Source organism: Melanaphis sacchari, unplaced genomic scaffold (genome assembly GCF_002803265.2).
Source record: "Melanaphis sacchari strain LSU unplaced genomic scaffold, SCAv2.0 Contig60_pilon_pilon, whole genome shotgun sequence".
Lineage (NCBI taxonomy): Eukaryota > Metazoa > Arthropoda > Insecta > Hemiptera > Aphididae > Melanaphis > Melanaphis sacchari.
Window position 1 is genome coordinate 1,505,619 of NW_020271429.1, and position 22,857 is coordinate 1,528,475.

At 28.5% G+C, this 22,857-nt stretch overlaps 1 protein-coding gene across 6 annotated transcripts in view; it reads left to right on the plus strand.

The window, feature by feature from the left end:
- The window catches only part of LOC112600080 (NADPH oxidase 5), a 72,385-nt gene that overhangs the window by 45,878 nt on the left and 3,650 nt on the right, over positions 1–22,857 (plus strand). For all 6 annotated transcript variants that reach the window (XM_025347232.1, XM_025347235.1, XM_025347233.1 and 3 more), the window contains 6 exons: positions 2,195–2,306; positions 18,007–18,107; positions 18,301–18,421; positions 19,314–19,464; positions 19,956–20,166; positions 21,531–21,757. In XM_025347232.1, the coding sequence (XP_025203017.1) occupies positions 2,195–2,306; positions 18,007–18,107; positions 18,301–18,421; positions 19,314–19,464; positions 19,956–20,166; positions 21,531–21,757 (923 nt within the window). The remainder of the gene's footprint in view (positions 1–2,194; positions 2,307–18,006; positions 18,108–18,300; positions 18,422–19,313; positions 19,465–19,955; positions 20,167–21,530; positions 21,758–22,857) is intronic.

Sequence of the window (22,857 nt, forward strand, 5' to 3'; positions counted from 1 at the left end):
ATATCTATTGTGCCAAACCGATGATCTTAAAAAGTTTCTAAATTACGTGTCAACTATAATAAAATATATTTCCGAGACTGCAGCATAACTATATACCCAAGTAATTTTTTAACAGTATACCTATAATACCTATGCACGCGAACTAGCGGTAATCGTTTGAACAAATGCAGTTACACGTATAATTCTCTTACCATATTATAATATTTTATTATATATATATATATATAATATGTTTATCTTTTAATTATTATTCGCCCTAATTAGTCGTTATCACGATGATTTCAAATACGACTGGCTGCAGCGACGTGGGTCGAACCGGTTGGCGGTTTATATTGATCACTGTCCAACAGTTTCCGTAATGTGCCTATTAATCTGCAGTTGAAATATTCAGTAGCCGGACTCCGGCAAAAGGTGCGTTGAGTAGAAAGTGAAAAAAAAATAAAACTCATATTATATAGGATTTGATTTTACGTATTTATCCGAAGCGCGAGAACTTGTTGTAACCATTAATAAAAATCTTATAAATCATCTCCTATGGTCCCAACTGCAGTGTATGTATAAAACACATAGATATAACACTGTACAGTGAGTCAGCAAATTCGATACGCAAAAAAAAAAGCAATGATAATAACTGTACGATAATACTATGTAATACTTAACATTTTAAAAATCTGTTTATCTTCAAAGCATGGTGTTTGCCTATAAGTTATATACTTCAAAATAGCAACGATAATAAAGATAATTAATACAAACCGTTTACATTTTTTGAACGTTATACCGACTAAATTTGAAGAAATGCGTAAAAAATAATATTATGCGTATCGTGTATTATTCTGCCTATAGTATCTTTAATATAATAATTATATTATATTATTCCTAGTCTAAAATGATTACTAATTGACACAGAATTGCGTGGAGATCCGTATAAACACTTAAATTTTACCGGTTTGTCTTATTCTCGAGATTATTTTAATAATATGCCTATACTTTGAAATGGCGTGTCGGACAACACTATATTCTCATCGGCCGTGCCCCGTATTAACACGAGAGTCCGTAAACAACAATAATAATATGACACCTCAGACTTACGGCACATGGTGCTCATGTCAAAACAGGTTTCTTTTGTTTTAGAATTAAGGAGAAAATAAAAAAAAAATGAAAAAAAAAAATACGAGAGCACGCCTTATCCCGCTTCTGATCTGGTCAGGTCGGAAACTCGCGGCATCCAACGCCCGGGCCGGTGTGTGTAATGTGCACATGGAGTATAACTTCCACCGGTTGTGTGGCAATCGACTGTAGTTATAATACTTCGCGCTGCAGCAATCGCAGCGGTGCTCTTTATTGAGAAACCACTAGTCTTCCTGTGCAATGTTTCCTATAAATACACATGCTCGTGTTTTTATATACGAAAATGATGTTGATTTTGAGGATTATTGCTCAACTTGACGTAATGAAGTCTCTACAAAAGACAATAGAAATCACAAAAAAAAAATTGTATGACGTTCTATAAAAAATGTTTTTTTTTTAGATACTTCACAATTTTATTGGTTTGTACATACAACATATTTTTTACACAAGTAGAATATTACAATATAAGATTTAGTCTAACTATGATTCCGCGACAGATGATTAACATTTATTGGGTGTTTTCTGTACTCATAGAAACTTTAAATATAATAATTATATTAAAACCTTTTGTATAATTACAACGATTGCAATGATTTGAGGTGGACTATAAATAATGAATAAACGCGTATTATAACCAAACTGATTTTTGGCCACAAATATAACGATTTAAGTATATTATATATTTTGTTATCATTTCGTTCGAATATCCTTCATTTAGAACATTTTTTAGGTACACTGTAAAATATTTTATTCGTATAATAGTTATCGAAATAATGACGAGAGTATACAGTTACTCCTACTTTTTTTTCTGGGTCGTAAATACATTTTGAACTTGGATAATTTTACTATGTTCAATTCTGAAAAATCTTAGATCAATAAGAATCTGCTGCAATAAAAATAAAAACCCAATAAAACTAAGACGGGTTTACATTATATAATGCCTCCTAAATATAATTCTTCCTGATGATGTAATGATATATATTATAAGCTATAACATATTACCTACCAATGTACTGGTAACTGGTACACTAAATTATTTTATCTAAACGTATAATATTTTCAACAGGGAAGAAAAACAAGGAGATTTAGCTGAACAGTTAGAAAGTGTGGCTTACGTACTCTGTGGTGATCAACCTATAAGCTTACAAAAGTTTTATCAGATATTTCAAGCAAAAGGCGTAAGTACAATGCAGTTACATATTAAAACAAAGTAATTGATAAGGTTGACATAGTGTTTTTTTATACTCTTAAATTACTATATCACAACACAAGTTATCAACAAATTAATAAGAATACGTAATTTTTGGAAAAAATAATCATAGTATTTATTTTTGCTAATAAAAAATCCAATCATTATTCACGACAAAAAATAACTAGTCTTATGTGAGTAAAAAAAAAACCACGAAATTTAAATAAAAAATATATTTAAAGATAAATTGGCTTAAATGATAACCATTAATTGTTAAGATTTTTAAATAATAAGTTTTATGCTATTCGATATAACTATATAGATATACGAGTATACTTACTTTAAATATGCATAAGACATTGTACCTAATAATTATGTAGGTACTAGGTATAGGTACTACGCATATTATTATGTTTTGTATTGTTGTTTGATGTATCGTCCATTACAACAAGCTTTCACCGAATCTCCAGTTACATTAAAATATTAAATATTAATATATCGTAATAATACAAATGTCCCTTATGTATTGACCGCCGCTCATTTAATAGTATATCATAAATTATAATATAAAATAATAAGCTACGTATAACTATTGTATAGTAAATAATAATAATAAAAAAAATATTGCATAATAATTTTATTAAAAAAAAAATATCATGCTCCGACTAATAATGAAATTAATTAATTCAATTTTTTATAGGTTAAATATGAATAAATACTTTTACTTCATATTATCAAGTAATACACAATATCCAATAACGTTTAAGTCATAACATGAGAGAGAGGAGTGTTGGGAGTTTGTATGTACGTACCCAGAACTAAAAAAATATATATGTATACAAAAGTATTATACGATATAAACATACCAACCTAGTATATCACTCATAGCTTGTTATCCATAATATACGACGTAACACTGCATAATATTATTTTAATAAGTTGTGACATACAACACGCGTATTCAGATAAAAATCTTCCTCCTGAAAAAAATGACCACGAATATGAAATCATCGTATATCTTTCGTACCCCATGTATACATTTTTCGAACTAGGTTTATAAAATTGTTTTAAAATCGGTGTGTTTTCGACGAGGGACCAGACACGAATAGGTACATATTATTATTAAAATACTATCTTAATCCGTTGAACACAATATTATTTGTTAAGCGCCCATAAATCTTAAATTTTAAATTATCTAATGACATACATAACATAATAACATAATATTATACGTACACATACCTACATAATATTATTATTAAAAAGTAAAAGTGTTTTTTTTTTTGTTTTTGCATTTTTATACTATAGGTATTATTGTTATGACTGATATTGATAGGTTATTTACTTATATATATATATATATATATATATAATATACTTAATACTTTTATGTATAAAGTAATATTCCAGCGTATCGTGTACAACACTGTATGCGTAATATGTATATGTATTATATTATTATGTTTATAAGATATTGTTCGATAAGAAAATTGATAGTGACCGTGACTGCAGACACATGCCAATATATAATTGTCGTGTGTCAGAACGGCGGTGTCGAGCACGAAAAACGACATTGTCGTACACGATCGTATCGTAGTTGTCCGGTGCTATACGGCCGATGGGTTTTTTTTATTTTTTTATTATTCTCGTTATTAGGGCCCACCCATTCTGCAGGACATGTTCGGTCTTACAAATAAGTTATGCGCATACAACTACTGCAGTACGGGGCGTGCAACCACACGTATGACCATACGTACATATGCGACGCGTGTTCAATCATGAATATTATTATTACGAGTAATTAAAAATTAAAATAAAAAAACAATTGGGTCAAATAAATATGTGTTTTGTGGTGTTACGACATGTTTTAAACGAGTTAACGAAAAAAAATAAATATATATATATAAAATAAAATAATCGTATTATGAATTTTACGATACGATCATAATAAATTTTAAATACCTACCTACCTATTAAGATCGTTAGCAAGAATGCCCATATTATGTGTATAATACCAGTGCAAATTGATCAGACATTAATCGTTCGTGTTTCTCAGTTATAATAATAATATTGTCATAAATATACTTAACGGTATAAAACGCCAAACACGAAGTTCGAAATCCGAGTCGTTTTTATTTATATGAACGTCTATCAATATTCTGGAGGCAAAATTATTATTTTTAATCTTGTAGGTTTTTTTTAATCATATTTCATATTAAGTGCAAATTACTTTTTTTTACTGACTGACGTTTTGTCATAATTTATTATACCAATTTAAGTTATTTTTTTATGAATATATAGTTGCTGTACAAAACGTAGTTATTTAATAAAAACTTGTTGGTTATTAAGTATTAAACTATCAAACAACCCTTGTTTAAGACACGGGTACATTTTTATTAATTCAAAACTATTTATTAGATTCAAAATGTTTATATTTCAAAGATATAAAATTATTTTTTTTTTTTTTAAATAACTAAAATCGCTTACACATTTTTAATTTAAATAAATCATCGTTTTATGTAAATCATTATCCTACAAATCATAAAGTATTCGTGTTGCTATAATTAATTTGTATTTAATATGATTATCTCCTCTCCCCTTCTCTCACAACAACTTCACTAAGAATTATCGATAAAAATAAAAACTGTATAAAAATATTACCTAGTATTATTTTATGTTTGCTATATATTTACAAGATTAAGTCACATTATGGATAATTATGTATAAAATTAGACATATAAATGTACTTAACATTTTCTTCTGATCGTTACTTATTGTTGAATAAGAACTATATAAAAAATATAATCGTTTAATTTGAACTCGTATATTATAATATGTGTAACATTACGGCCACATCAAAAAAAACATGTCTGCATGTTATTTACAACAGATTATTTAAATTGTAACGTTATAAAAAAAAAACACGGATTCATATAATACAAAGAAATAGAATAATAATAATGATAAATAATAGTTTCTGTAAAATTAAATCCCATTTAATGTTAATAATAGTAGTTTATTCAAACTATCTTGAATTTGATTGTGATAATAATAGTATTAAATATTTTATTCGCTTTTTACTAAATCGTACTGCGTTTTGGGTGTAGCAGCATTTTTGTGCAACGCTCGCATTGTTCTACGCATAGTCTGTTGATGAGGTACATTGTGTAAGTATGGTCTGGTTTACTATATAATAACTATTACTATTATTATCGCAGTACGCGTGAAAACGCTTGTGTGCTTTTGAGAAACTGCGTCGCGTGCTGCTCGCGCCCGACTCTGAAATTTATTGCAACGATCGACCGGCAAAGATAAAGACGTAACTACCACGAGTTAAGATTTTTTTATATGATATATCATGAATATATATATTTATAGGTAGACATACATATATGTGTGAGTAGAGTATAATATATGTTCACTGCGACAATCCAACGAGTTTGATTATTTATGATCTTTATAGACGAGCGCGTTTACCTATGCCATACCACTTGTAAACGCGAATCAAATGAAAATAATGGATTACAAAACGAGACCCAATTTAATATTATATACCGTAGAATTTATTGTAGAAAGGCGTTTTACTGGAGGGCTTAATGAGACAAAATTGGAGAAACAAAACATCAAAGTAATTTTATATTATATTCAACGGATAAAGCTATTATATCACCTTATTACCTTATATAGTTAATAAATAATAGAAATATAATAATTATGTGATGTAGGTACAGTAGTATACCAACCTATATAGATCTAAAGTTAACATATTTTGTAAAAAATTATTATTTATTGACAATTATAGTTATTTCATGAATTTTACCGCTAAAACGATAGATGACAATAAATAATAAAAGAGCAAAAATGAATTATTAAAATATACGTAAGTACGTATATTACTTATATTAATTAATATAGTGAGAGTAATTAATGATTATTAAATTATGCGTTAGTGTAGTTCTCTCTTTAATCATTTATTTTATATTTGTTATTTTCGATGCAGGCGTCTAATTATGTTTTCGTAATAGCAAAATAATTGTATACATTTGTACATCAATTATTGATGTAACCATACGAAAATAAATAGATAAATGACTGTTTAAATCAGATATTTGAATTTGATCATTAGCAATGGTATTGAGTTTACTTTTATAAATGAGTGAAGTTTAATACCAAATTATTAATTTAAGACATTGTTTTGACCACGATAGGTACTGACCTCACTAACTTTTACTCACTAAACGACCCTTAATATTCGAACTTGAAACTATTTTTATGTTTTTATATTTAATAGTAGGGACAATTATGTAATGTCATAAGACTGACAAATCACATCATAATGTAAATAAGTATGTTTCATCATTCCTATAACCTACAAAAGCAATTATTTTTAGATTTTTGTTTGCACCCATTCACGTTAAACACTTGATTTCTTACCAAACTACTATTTGAGAGCTGCAGGCAATATTTCTTGACCAATTAAAAATATGCCCAGCAGATTATATGAAAAAGGAAAGGCAAAATTTGTACAGTAATTGTTTAAAATGTATTCATAAAATTAGTTTATTTTCTATTTTTTGTTTGGTATTGAATCGTTCTTGCCGTTTTGTTTTACACGCAATTAATCATTTATAGAAAAATATTCTGTTCATTTTTAAGTACAACATAACACCACTTTTACTGAATTGTATTAGATATAATTATAAAATATACACGGCATTTGTATGTTTTTCACACTTTAAAAATTAATACCATTAATTTATCCACGAACCTATTTAAAATTAGTTACAGGTTCTAAAAAAATAATTTCACAGGAACCAACGTCCAACATACTACATTGAATACATTTAATATGTGCATGTAAATATTTCATGGGTATTAGAAAACAGATTGCCTCTTCTATAGGCCGTAACTTGTATATCGATATAATATTTAAAGGAAAAATAAATACTTTTTATATTATTTATTCTAGTAGAAAGTATTAGTTAATAATATGTTGAATGTTGATTAATAGCAGCGTATTAATGTAAGAATGGGAGATGACGAGGGTGTGGTGTGCGCGTTTTCGGTGCTTTATACACCATCATCATAATTTCAATGATAAATACAGTAGTGCTCAAGATAATTCCGAATGATAAAACAATGAACGCTATTTCAAGATCTCTGACAGAAAAAACTTTCGAAGTATCGTAATCTTTGGGATTGATTGGCTTGTATTTATTAAATATGTACTTGGAAACGTCACTGTTCCACTTGAGTACTAGTCCAGCCTGATCGATCCATGATAGCAAAATATTTATTCTTCTTTTATACGGCGAATTCCTAAAAAAAAAAAAACAAATTGTCATTGACGACATTCATAAAGTTTCAAGGGAAAAATGTCGTTTCGAGTATTTATTGTAATCATAACCTATGAACTACGTATGATATAAAGTACGATATCAGACACTCATTCATCGTGTGCAGTACACGAGTGTTGTTCCTGTTGGCGACGAATAACACGTCTTTGAAATGCTCCAAATTAAAAACATTAACGCGCTCAAATCCTGCAAACTTGCCATCCGAGTTATGAATGTCTTCTTCTTTTTCCCATTTCTCGACTCGGTAAGCTAGAGATTTCAAGTTGGGGTCTCCGGTCAATATCTCCCTGAAACTGATGCTTGACGTTCGAATCGGCAAATTCGACTGTTTCAGATCGGTAAACGTATTGACGTCGGGATAGTGCATTGGAGTACTCAAGAACGTTACTAGTGATCCCTATAAACATTTATCAATATCGGCTCTATTAATCGCGTTGCAGAGTATGAGGGTATAAGCCAAAAATTATTCGGAATCATTGTAAATTGTTGAAATTATGAAATAATCTTATGCGTGCTGCAAGTAAAATTTGTAGCCGCGACCTTAAAAAATCGTTACCTGGAATGCGTTCAAAATGACTAGTGTAAAAAACAGACAAAACGAAGTCAATATCCTGCGGCAAGAGTTAGCGAAAGCTCGATTGGTCGGTGCCCCGATGAACATTCTGTAAATTTCCAACCCCAAGTCGCATCCCGTGGGTCCAGGTCTGTGCGTGTGCAACGCCGCAGCCGCGAAGTATATGACGGTAACCAGTACGCACGTTATGGCAGTCATCATCCAAACTTCTCTTTGGAAACTCATCAATACGGTCATCATCGGTGGGATGACGCCGGCTTTGGGCGTCAGCAAACACACCTTGTCACTCGTTATCTGTCGAGTTGGTAAAAATCCATATCATGTATGAACATAATGTAGTAATGTATGCTATGTTCTTAATATTATTAGAAAGTCACAACAATGCGAACCACATGATAATATTATATTATTACATTAAACGTTGTTACGAATATGGGCAATAGTGTTGTCAATATGTATTCAAACTACACGCAATACGTATTCTATTGATTATACATTATTATCGATTTATATATATATGCAAAATAAATGATATTACATAGTATTTCGTTCGTTATACTTACAATACAAAAATTTATAAAGTGAACAACTGCATAATATAATATAGAAACACACAATTCGTTTCCCGAGAATCTACATGGCAATTATTTTTACTATAAATTGTAATTTCTTGATAATATCGTGTCTGTGTATGCATTTACAATATAAAGTATGCACGCTATATAGTATTGTTATTATTAAATTCAACTGGTGGCAGTAAATTATAATATGTTTTTACTCGCTATACGTGTCAATGTTTTCGTATTATTCTAATGACAAATAATTGTATAAGACATTACTATAATATTAATATGTATAATATAGTGTTCATACTCGTTGTGCTTGTAAATCAAAAAAAAAAAGATTAACGTGTTTTTAGACATTTTAGCGAGTCATAAATTATGATTTCTGTTTCTCAGTAATTTCTACACGACGCCCTCAAGCATCGGTTGCAATAGTAAATATATGCATCTAAGATATGACATATATATATATATATATATATAATTGTCTTTCATATAAAGTCGCAGGCAACCTATCGACCTACGAAATTATTATTATAACCTTATTATTTTTTTTTTGTTTAAGAAAATACTTAATATTATGTAGGTACTTACATTAAATACATGAAGTAATAAATTAAGCAAGTAGCTCACTGCCTTTTTTTTTAATAATGTAGATAATCAAAATTTTATTTTTTTAATTTTCAAATGTATTTAAATATACAAACTTTTGTTTTTTAAACGAGAATCCCCCCCCCCACCTTTTACTGTAAATTACTTAGAAAATAATGTTTTCAGAAATTATGATTTATAAATATTAAAATTTAAAAGATACCTTTTGTGTTGTTTGACTTTGTGTACTAATAAAGATTAATTATAATGGAGACTATGATAATTCAAAAATTTTGTTAATTAATATTAATCAGATCAACATAAATTATAATTAATAAAAACGGTCAAGCGGTATAGTAAATATTATATCCAATATTGCATCTATTATTAATTCATGTAAAACAATTTTGAAGGATTATTATACTATACATTTTTAATACAAACATTTTGATAACTAAAAAACTTCATGTTCGAACTATAAAATATAAGGTAACCATAATCGATATTAAAAAAAAAAAAAAAAAAAAAATTATCCACCAATAATTTTTTACATTAAAAAGCGAGCTTTTCACTCTTATCATCATGATGCCATAGAACGAATGTTTTTTGTATATTTAAAAATTCCGAAAAATCAAAATTTGAATACATTTATTAATAAAGAATCATTATTAAAAGAAATTACGGGGGTGAGCATGCTTATGGTGAATCACTCTGTATTATGATAATAATAATAATAATAATCGTTATCATTTACGTGTCTGGTTAGTTCAGCCAAGTAACAGTTGTAGTCTTTCAAAAAGTGCCCATTGACCGAAATGTCGGCCCAGCCGCCAATTATCCCTGCAAAAGTGCCGTACGCCCGTCCGGCAGACCACTTGTACCCATAATACATCTTACCGTTGGTGGATGGTTCGGAAATGTAAACCAGCGTTGCGTTCATTTTGGCGGCCAGCACAGTGGCGAACGTGCCGTCCTGGCCGACATATGTGCCGTCCCTTGTCGCGATCACCGTCGGAATCCGATTGTTGACGTTGAACCGAAGCGGAAATCGCCGCATGTTTCCGATCCGCGAATGCAGTATGCTCGGTATTCGTCTCAGTGACCGCAGCGGTACGTTCACGAACCGGCCGTCGATACCATTGTTGGCAAACGGATCTAGGATTTTGATCACGGTCCGCGTCACCACGATTATCCTGGGGGGGTGACGTGTATAGAAAAAAATATAAGTTTGTTATTCTTTTAATACTGAAAGTGTGATATTTTACGACGCATAGGTTGCATAATATACGTATCATTATTTCGTTGTAGGCCTATGCAGCCAGGTAATAAATAAAGATCATAAATCTTGAATTTTTGCATTTGAGTATACGTATTTTATATACGTATATATTGTAACCACTGCGTTTTGATATTACGTTTGTTGACAGAAAGTGTTTAATAAATCAAGCAAGGATTTAAATTGCATAACCGACGAGAACTAAAACTTGTATTTAAATATTTTAGGAATCTACAATATTTCAATAGTATTGCAGAGACACAGAGTAGTCGTCATTTCCCGTGTTAATGGCTCTACAGTTTTATTATTTATTTTTTTTTTTTATCATCTAAAAATTGCAATCTTAATTGCTTAAAATGTATACTAACAAGAACATAAAAAAAAAAAAAAAATCGAAGAACCATAAAAATGTTACAAATATAGAAAAATCAACTGAGTTTACTTTAATAAAATATTATAATATATTGTATAGTTTTCAATCGATTTTACGAGAAGATACATAGAAAAATAAATAAATATTATAATTAATAATATTACAGTTGTCTTTTTTTTTTAACTACTCTTTGTAAAATTGCCATTATACAATGCCCTTATTGGATTATTTCTTATGAATTTATTATTAATCGTATACTCGGTAGTAGTGTAGTACTCTGACATCTGACAACCATTCAACCTCTCTATCATTTTCAAATATAATCGACTCAAATGATTATAATTTGTCATAAGTCACAAAAAACCAAAAACGATTTCAATGACACGGCACAAACAACCCGTTTTTCGGACGTTTAATGCATTGTCGACGAATTATTATAAATTTTTCTCACATAATATCCCACACTGCATGTTAAAAAATATGATATATATTTTTATTCAGCGTGTACATAAGTTGTACAACAGATAAACTGCTAAAACGAAAAAAAATAGCACATAGACATCCTACGTGTATGTTGCGGAACACATTACTCACGAACTGATGCCATGCACATAATATACCACGAGAGCGTCTTACGCTTACCACATCGTTAAGGAATTTAATTTATAGTGTATCGGCTGTAAAACGACGTTCTGTCGCGTTTTCACCGGATGGGTAAAGAAGTATAATAATACCTACATACGTATATTCGTATATACCTAACCCATCTACCTACCAAGGTACCCATCGCGCAGCTCATTTACTCTTGCCGCGCTTCTAAATTATACGTGCACGTGTATGCATTTGCTTTGTCGTTACGTTGTGTATTACTTACCTATCATAGTTGCGCCGGTTCCGAAACGACGATAATTTAATATTCCGGTTTTCTCTTTTACTATACATAATATTAATATATCTACTATACAATATTATGATACAGTAATATTAATAATAATAATAATAATAATAATAATAATACGTTCACGTCATTAATTTCCCGCGTGCCTATAGTATTATATTATTATATACGGGCGCATCGGCCCACCGCTGGTCGTCGGGCGGTAGGTATATTATGGCGTTTCGACAAACCTCCCATGAACTCATCAATTAAGTCGTCGACGAGACTGATATAAGACGCGTCCACCTACCCCGGGTAATCGTTCAGTAGGTATCACAGTAATATTATGCAATAGATACATTTACGATAAATCTAATACTTCTGCATGTCAACGGTCAAATAACAATCAGTTCGTTTGAACGTTATTATACGACGATATGTAACTGCGGCTATTAAATAACTATCACGTTTTTTATTTTTTAACGAATAATAAAATAGTCGCAAACCACCACCCTTGCATTATTAAGCGAGTTAAACCAATTTTAGTTAGATACTCGCTTATATATACAGGACTATAAAAATGTCATCTAAACAGTGTGTATACGCTTAAATCCAACTTAGGTTAACTTGCGCCTAAGGCTTAAAACTACATCGTAAAATAACACAAGTTGCTATTGTACTGACCGAACAGACTTGTCAAACAGAATGTACAAAATTACCCCGGCATATACATGCAATTTAAATACTATACTTAAATATCGATTCTAAAACCTAATAATAATGAATATCGTATGCTAACTGAATAAATTACTTATTAAATTAATAACTCTTTAATTTATCCATTAAAGTAAAAATATAATAGTTGTAGGTAAAATAGTTATGTATAAATAGATAAATAATGGTATAATTACTTAATATATCTTACTTGATGAATGATGATTTATATAAAATCTATATTTTACGGAGTACAAACTTTTGAACATGATGAAAATCGATATTACGTAAAAATTAAAAATATAAGTCGACAATAATTATACACCTGCGTCTCCTATTTTTTCAGAAATATTTTGTTTTTCTAGTCCATCGTACAAATCATTAAATTAGGAATATTCATTTTTAAATAAAAGTTGATTTTTTTTTTTCTATACTTCAAAATATCAATATTTTGATTATATCAATATGGACGTTTTCTCGTAGTAGAAAAAAAATTGTTCGATTAATAATATACTCACATCGTAATAATATATCGGTCGGATCGCAATTGTATACCTACTTGTATATGGAGAGATCACGCCACACGCCGTACACCATCCGTCGGATGACAGGATCGAAACCGTTGACGGCTACGATGAAGTAGTACACATCCACATCCCAAAACGTGTAATTGAGATGCGCTAGTTCGACGAACGGATCGTGGTCCAAATCTGATGGTACGAGACCCCGAAACAGGACCACATACCGGGACCGAAGCGGATACAAGGACCTGAGGCCGTGGTTGACGGGACGTCGACAGGGTTTGGGTAGCGCGTCATCTCCGCCATCTATGTCCTGTGAATGGCCGTCGGACAACAGATGGTCCAGATCAGCAGCGTACACGGGTTGCTCGTAGCGAGATTGCAGATTCCGCAAGAACCCGTATGGTACGTCGTCGTCGACGCCACCGCCACTTCCGTTGCCACCACCAACACTTCCGTTAGGTCCAATTCCGTTGCCTTCGCCGCCTCTCGACCAGTGAATCGCCACTACCATTACCCCTTTACCCAGCGACGACCAACTGTTCTCGAGCGATGAGATGATGTCGCCGACTGTTGTCGACATGTTATACAGCACGCTACTGTTTTCGTTACCTCTGTAACGTATTGGCTCAAGTCGCCCGACGACTGTCACCGTTGAAAACGTTAACAACATACCCTGCATCGACGATTTTTAGTTTAACGTATGAACGTCGTGTAGTTTTATTATAGACGCTATTAACAGTATTAACAAGTCAATTGATTTTTTTTTTTTTTTTAATCATTAAGTTATTTTTTTATTAAATTTATAACTTTTACAAGTTAAATAGAAATTCACTAATTAGTTACATTTATAACTAAATATTTACAATATTTATATGGCAGAGTGAAACAAGAAAATTTGATAAAAAATTACCTATAGGCAATATTATATTATATTATTCACAAAAACGGATGTATTCTAAATTTTTAGTAAAAATAATACATAAGTATAACAGAACCTACTAACTGACAGAAAAAAATGACGGGCGGAATGTAAAAGCTATCCAATAATAAAATCTTACAAACAAAAGTTAAAAATTTCTTTAGGTTCTATTTTGATATGTTAATTTGTAAAAGATCACGGCACCAATGTATTTTTCAATGTATGTTTAAATAGCTACGTTATTTTTATTCCCGTTTAAATCCAAAAATCGTGCATTTAATACTTCAAAAATGTACAGTTTATAGTAATTAAAATACATACTTTAACATAATAAATAATATACAAATTGGATCGTTATTATAAAAATAATCATTTAAAAAAAAAAACAAAATTAATTTAATTGCACGGGGTAAAAAGTATTTATTTTTTTTTTAAAGTATCCCTTGATTTCTAGCCTTGTACTACATAATTCTACTTACTAGAACGACGATGTACGACGACATCAAACAGCGAACCTGAAACCATAAACCGACAACCAGAAAAAATAATAAAATTATCTTTATACAGCTGTACTTATACGTGGTATAGTGTTGTATAGTGCTTTCCCAAAAACATTTCTACGTAGATAGAAGTAGTGTAATAAGTTTATCCGTGAATGACATAATCTGTCTAGTTCGTGTAAAATAATATTGTTAGACTTGAACCATAAAAAAATACAAAATCGGTACCGTATTTTAAAAACGGTCGTGTTGCGTTATTCAATCAGTATGCATCATACTAGTTAAAAACTGATGTATTAAATATGTAGGTAGGTAGGTGTTAAGAAGGCGTTTGGTAGCCGCCGCGGGTGTGTTTACGACTGTAATATTATAAGTAAAATTTCAGCACCCTTGGTAATAAAACTCTAGCTGCGCGTCTATGCGGATCGTAATAACATGGTATATCGCGTATATTTCGTGATTATTATACTTATGACCGAGACGTTATAATTTATATTTTTTGTTACCATGTTTTTCGTTTGTGAACGACTTTCATTACAAAATACACGATTTGCCGTAAACATACTCATATTCTCAAGTCGGAGCGCGCGTAACATTTTTATTTATCTCGCAATAACTCATTTAATTCATTGTTCGACACTACAAGTAGTTTGTACCTATTATGATGTAGGCAATGCAATAAAAATAATAATAATACATTAATACTGCCGCTGCAGTACTACGTATTTTATAATTTGTGCACAATAATATGCAAATATCAATTGTTGTTTGGCCTTACCTCGTATAATATTTCGCCGGTAATCGATGATTAAATCATTCGAACATTAGACATGGTCGTAAAAAATATACGGTTCGTTTTTAAGGCTAGAACGATTCTTTTAAATACTCGTGACAAAATTTCTAATTAGTGTTTAAATGTTTGGAACTACATGAGCTTACTATACTATAATGTGCTGTGCGTATTTATCTAGAAGTAGTTATTACTATTAGGTACCAATGCGAGACGACGATATTATTTATTTTTATTTTTTCATTTACCCGTTGTCATCAATGATAATCATAATTCTATGTAAAAATATTTTCATGTCCACCCATATAATAGCGATATTGTACGTAAAATAAATATTAAATATACACATAATTATAGGACAGTTCAATGGGTAAAATAATTGAGACTATCAAAATACTTTTTTGTTACTTTGAAAATACGTAAACTTTGTTTTTTTTATTTTGCATGTATTGCCAATTTTCAAAGACAAAATGTCATTCTGTCATGAATTGTTATTTTTGTATTTCACACATCGGACACATGGTATATATTCAATGTGTAGGTACAGTAATATAAGTATTTCACATGGATCGATGAAAAATATTATTAGAAAGTGATTGTAAAACCAAAATACTTTCAAAAAAAAAAAAAAAGTTTTTTATTGAAATTTATTACATTAAACCGAATATTAACCATGCCATGCAATAATACGTTTATAGTTTTATATTAAGTATTATTTTCTCTTTCATTCAAAAATCCATTTAATGTATTATAAAAGTATTATTTTTAAAATTTAAAAATCTATCGCCTAAAAAAAAACTCGTAATTTTTAATCCCAAAAAATATTAAACTCCTTAATGATGTCCTTGAAAATATTTTGTTTTTACATCAGATGGTTGGTGTATTAACTTTCAAATTCATTCAGGTATACTTTTCTGGGGTTTACGATCGCGATATCCGTGTGAACGCATTTTTGTTGAGTTCTCAAAGCGTTCGATATACCTATATAAATCAAACCATATCCGTTTGTTGCATTGTAACTATACGTATAATACATTATACATTTTATATGCATCATTTCAATTGTGGTACAATTGAGCGACTAGGAACCAGGCAAAAAAAGTATAATTTATACGTGATAAGGAAGTATAATATGATATTAATCATTTTTGTGTAACTAAAATAAACTGCAACAACATAAAGTTTTAATTTACGACTACATAAGACGCATCTGAGACGTAAAAATATACAACTTCCTATACGTTATTTAAATATTTTACTTTAATCGCCGCCAACCGGATTCGTTTCCGACCATAATGATTCGTTCCTTCTGGCAGTAAAACGGTAAAAATAACGTAATTGGTAGATAAATACTATATTACTATATTTAAAAAGAATTGTATACGTCGTTAAGCGTTCGATGAGCAACAAGCAGCTAATGATGACAACATCATCATAGGTATAAACTACCTATCTTATAATATAGTCGTCTGTCAAAATACGTTTTTTCGTGTTAGTTGAACAAAAATTCTAGTCATTATAGATTTAAGTTGCTTAAATTGTCTAAAAAAATGTAAGTTAAATTTTGGATTATTTGAAGTTGTAGAGAATAATATCTTCTATTGAATTTAAAAATTCGTAGGTACTTCTCTACTTTTCCACATATTAACTTAAATATACACTGTCAATATAGATATTTTATTTTTTTTTTTGAATTCCACCTAAAATATTACGATTTGGTATACAAACATATTATAATAATTATAAAATTATGAATTATTGTATACTTTATAAGCTTCATAAGTTGTGTATTTATAAAAACTTTCGTCATAACAGTATTTTACAAATATTTTATTTAAATCATTAATTTTATTGATATTAAATTCTTATGAATTATGATTTATTATGATAAATGTATATTTTTATCACATACAAGCTGTGTGAGTATTATAAGTCATAAAATGTAAATTATACATAATAATAATATTAGAACACTGAAAATAAACTATAAAATTTGTACAAAACTAAAGAGAGAACATAATTTAGTTTGGAAAAATTATCTGAGACTTTCTTTTAAACATATTATGAAACTGTTTAAATTCGTATATCTACTCGGTGATTTTTTTATGGCCCGGAAACTATATTTTCTTTGTGTCTACTGTGTGTCTACTAATATTAAATGCAACAAATGAATGTCAAAAATACATTTTACAGCCAATGAAATTTGATAAAATAATAATAATAGTACTATTAGCATATATTATTTAATGATCTTGCAAAAAGTTCTATTTACATGTTGACTAGTGTACATTGATCACTGGAATTATCCATTATACGAATTTATTTTTAAATATTAACGCGACTGTTCAACATTATTGTTATTATTATTACTATTATTACTATTATTATTAATAGCTATAATCATATCGTAACTGTGTTAATGTAGTACAGACTAACAGTTTGAAGAGTGAAATGTACACAATTCGTACCTATGCGAAATGATTATTATGAATTATGAGTTATGACTATCCTATTAATTGTAGTAAACCTTTATTACGTTAATTCGTCACTTATATAAAAAAAAAATGCATCCATTAGTAGTGCAAATATTTATTTATTAGATAATTGTTATTATGTTTCTTTTTTAATTAGATCGTTGAAAAAGTATTTCGACTTATTGACAAGGATTCTGACGGAATCATCACGCCATCACAAGCAATGGATTTAATAACTACGATTACATACTCTTCGAGGTAACAATTATTATAATAATACAAGTCAATGGTAAAATAAGCATAAAAATAAAATAAAAATTCGAGTTCATAATATTATTTTGAACATTTTTATTTTTGTTAATAATTTTAAATATATATGTATACGTTTATTTTTTTTTGATATTATGTTCAGAAAATAAACTCAATTAACCACTAATTTATAACTTTTTAGAGTGAAATCGGGATTTGACAGTGAGAACTTGATGTGGCTCGAACAGTTATTTAGACAAACTGTTGGGGATGAAATGGAAATCAAACGGGATGATTTCAATAAAATTTTAATCACTAAGAACGTAAGTTCACTAATATTTCGACTATATTATTTTTACGAAATTGGTAATAATAGATCATATTGTAAAAGATTTTATTATCTTAGTAAATGAAAACTTTAGGTGATAAAAACCTTCAAATAAACCAAAAGTATCTATATATTATATTATTTTTGAGTTGCACTTGATTTATTATTATTATTATTTGAGTTATCGATACTACAACTGTATATCTACTATTAAGTATAAGGTTTTCTATTCATTCAATATCTATAGCGATGTAAAACAGGTACATCTAATTTTATTCTATACACAAATATTAAGTAAACATATAATCATGGGCGTATTTCATAATATTTATATTTATAGATATAAGTGTTATAAACTAACTGGCCTACAGCAGTAAATGTTGAGAGGCGTCAATATTTAACCGTCTTAGACTTTAAGATCAAAATATTTGTCTGATTACCAATGGTAAATACTATTACCTACTATTTATAATCTTTACTATCTTTTACTATGCTATATTTCACCTCTGATTAGAATGACAATAGTTTTGTTGTTATTATTTTAATTCAGATCAGCCTTTTTGTAAACGCCTTGAAGTGAAGCAAGTATAAATACACCACTGAATATAATTTTACTAACGTGTGAAAATTGATTTGTATAAACTATGCATGATAGTTCGAACATTATAAGCTAATAAAAACTTAAGTTATACGCTAATACCTATCAAATTATAATTCACAAATAAAATATGCAATTATTAAACTATGCACTTAACGTGTAAAATTGTAATTTTAATCTTTTTATTATATTTCTACAAATAATATGTATTTTAAAATACGTTTATGTAAGTCAAAACAATATTTGTTGTGATTGGCGTGTTTAATTATTTATTTGAAAAATTTTTTAGCCATTCTTTACTGAACGTGTATTTCAAATATTTGATAAAGATAATTCTGGGTCAATATCGTTACACGAGTTCCTTGATGCAATGCACCAATTTGCAGGACAAACGCCAGATGACAAAATTCGATTTCTGTTTAAAGTGTACGACTTGGACGGTATGTTTATTAGTTTATTACGTTGTATTCTACGTATTATTATTATATTAATTATAATATTATACTATAGTGTATATTTTGTTATATTTACACTATACTAATGGATTAAAATGGTTATAAAATAATATTTTTTTATCTTATGACTCATAAGAATTAAAACATTAGAATTTATACATTATGATATTTAACGTACTTTTTTTTTATTTGCTTAAAATAAATTTATAAATTCAATACTTAGACAATATTAAATAACCGATTATTTTAATATGAAAAATAATTGTATATAATTAGAAATAAACCAAAAAAAAAATAGAATTTCCCTTTATAATTAATCAAAAAAAAAAAAAAAAAAATAATAATAAATAAATAAATAAATAATAATAATATTGAGAAGTAAGATAAATATAATGCTTTGGAACGATTGAAATTCATCTTCAGAATCAAGAGTGATAAAAAAAAAATAATATAATTCGATAATATTTGTTGTTTAGGCGATGGTCTTATACAGCACCGGGAATTACAGCACGTTATGCGTGCATGTATGGAAGAAAATGGAATGCAGTTTTCGGAAGATCAAGTAGAAGACTTAACGATGGCGTTGTTCGAAGACGCCGACAGCGAGTCCAGGGGTGCTATTACGTACGAAGCTCTCAAAAATCAATTACAAAAACACAACGGATTATTGGAGAATCTGTCGATAAGGTAATATACTGCGTCATTTGTGTTTTGTAGTATTACTTACGTATAATAATACCCACACGTTTCTTTGAATCAGGATCACCCGTATAAATAAAAATTGATTTTTTATTGAAACGTACATTAATCTATACGATAACTATACAGTAGGTGTCTGATTGAATTCATATTTCAATCTATATATCAGTCTGACTGGTATACCTATATTAAAATATAAAATTTTTGTTTTATAGTTCACACATATTATGTCCAGGTCGATTATTTTTGTGAACGATGAATAAATAAACAAATATTATTTTTGTCTATACAACGTTTGTGTAAAATAAATATATATATACATATATATAAACTTCATCAAATATATTAATTATTCTTTAAAGAATATAAAAGTTAATTTAAATAATTAAATTAAGTGTTTATTTTACTTTATCATCAAAACTAAAAATCACATTTTGTTCCATTTCTAGAGGAAAATTACTTTGTTAAAAACATAAATATTTTTAAGCTTTTTAATCCATTAAATATTTATATCAGTTGTTAATATTTTATTATTTTTTTACCTCGAGGACGTTGTTTCTGTATTTTATACATTAATTGAAATACCAACCTATAATATTATGATGTAAAATATTACAGTAAAATTATAGTTTTTTGTAATTCATTTATACATGGCTCAAACTTAAAATTAAGGTTATATGATTACTGATTATTAAAAAATATTGAGAAAAAATTTTGTTTCAGAAATTTCAGTATTTTTTTTTTTCATTTTCAATAGCTATTATAATATTATAATATAAAAATAAAAACTTGGAATTTCTTCTGATAAAAAAAAAAAAAAACTTTTTATAAAATAATACCACTGACTTTCTATACTAAAAACTAATATAGATTTAAAAACTTTGAATAAAATAATTATAAAATAATTGAGCTTGTCCACTATTTTTTTGATTGAAAAATTATTCATGCGGATGTACAATTTTCAAATTATTAATGTAGTGTCAGTTTTTATGCATACTGAATGCATATGTATTATTTAATTATAGAGTACTCTCTGTTCTTCCTATTTTAATCATAAGATGGAGACAGTTGGTTGATTTGACATATTTTAACTGATTATCTCAATCAATAAAAAAGGTATGCAAATGGCGAGAATTGCATTATCAATAAAATAGTTAAAAATAATCATTATAAATAAAAAATAAATAATTTTAAAATAATATCTTAAAATTTATATTGATTACAGATTTAATTGAGGACATTGAACTAAAAACACTATATTATTCATTGTTTTTTTTTTTTTTTGTTTAATAATCATTAACGTTCCAAACATTTGAAACACTCATTCATAAAAACACATTTCTATTTTTCAGCATAGACCGCTGGCTAGTACCGCCTAAGCCAAAGCAGCCACCAGCTTCAGTCAGAGGAAAAATCACTGCGTTGCGTCCGTATCAGCTAACGTTGCCGTATATGCGCAACAATTACGTTTATTTGATGTTTTTGGCTGTGTACGTAGTAGTCAATATATTACTGTTCGGGACTAGGATCTATCAATATCGTAATTCCAATATCTATACAATTCTCGCTAGAGCCTGTGGTAAGTCAATCTACATAATATTTACTATTATAATATTAAACTTAATCCTGTTATTATAATTTAATATCCACATCCTGCTCGGTGACACGTTTTTTATTACACTATTATTATATACAGTATACATTTTAGTTATGTTAAGGACCTGCAGAATTTGTGAATGAAATATGTAAGTCAATGCATAAAATTAATGACAACAGGCATGAATAGTAGAAAATTAATATTAAGATGACGCTACACCGCATGTGTAGTCTCCTTCATACAAACGTACAACGTAATAACGTATTAAATTTCACATTCAAAATAGTCACGTTTTCACTTTGTTCTTTTTTCTTTTTATTAGAGTAAATTATCAACTTATTATAAAAATTGTAGATAAAATTATTATTAAAGCAAGGAGATTTTAATTTATATTTTAATTTTGAAATCTGTAATGATCATTTTAAAATTTTCAAAAACTTACAGTTTTTAAATAACTATAAATTGCTTTATAAAATATCAATCAAATTTTTAACGATGTTCTGACTAATAATCTTTTCCTAAATGTTACAATAAATCAACTAACTCTAATTTAAAAAATAAACAGTAAAATGGATTATTATGAACGAAAAATTTGCTATGCTTTACGTTTGTAAGTCGGAGACTACACATGCCGGTTTGGCTGTATTTTAAATATATCTTATGACAATTGTATTAACTATCTTAGTAATTAGATAGAACTTTTGAAAACATATTTGAAATTTTGAATGCGTCATGAAGTTAACTTTCAAATCACTTTTCAACTTCTTTTAAATTGAAATATTACACCTTTTGGTATTAAATTTTCAAACATTAAATATTAAAAATTTGAACATTTTGGTTAATATTAAGATAAAAAAGTAATCAAAAAAATGTAAATAATTGGTTTTCAAATTTACTTTGTGTCGAATTTAACTATATAGAAATAGAAACTAAAATTAAAATAGAAATAGAACGATATAGAAACTATATCGGGTGAATAGGTTAGTCAATATAATTATAGAAAATAACTTCTAAATAATTTTAATAATAATATGTTTAAAAAACAAAAAAACTACAAGAAAAGAATTAAAATCATAATTAAT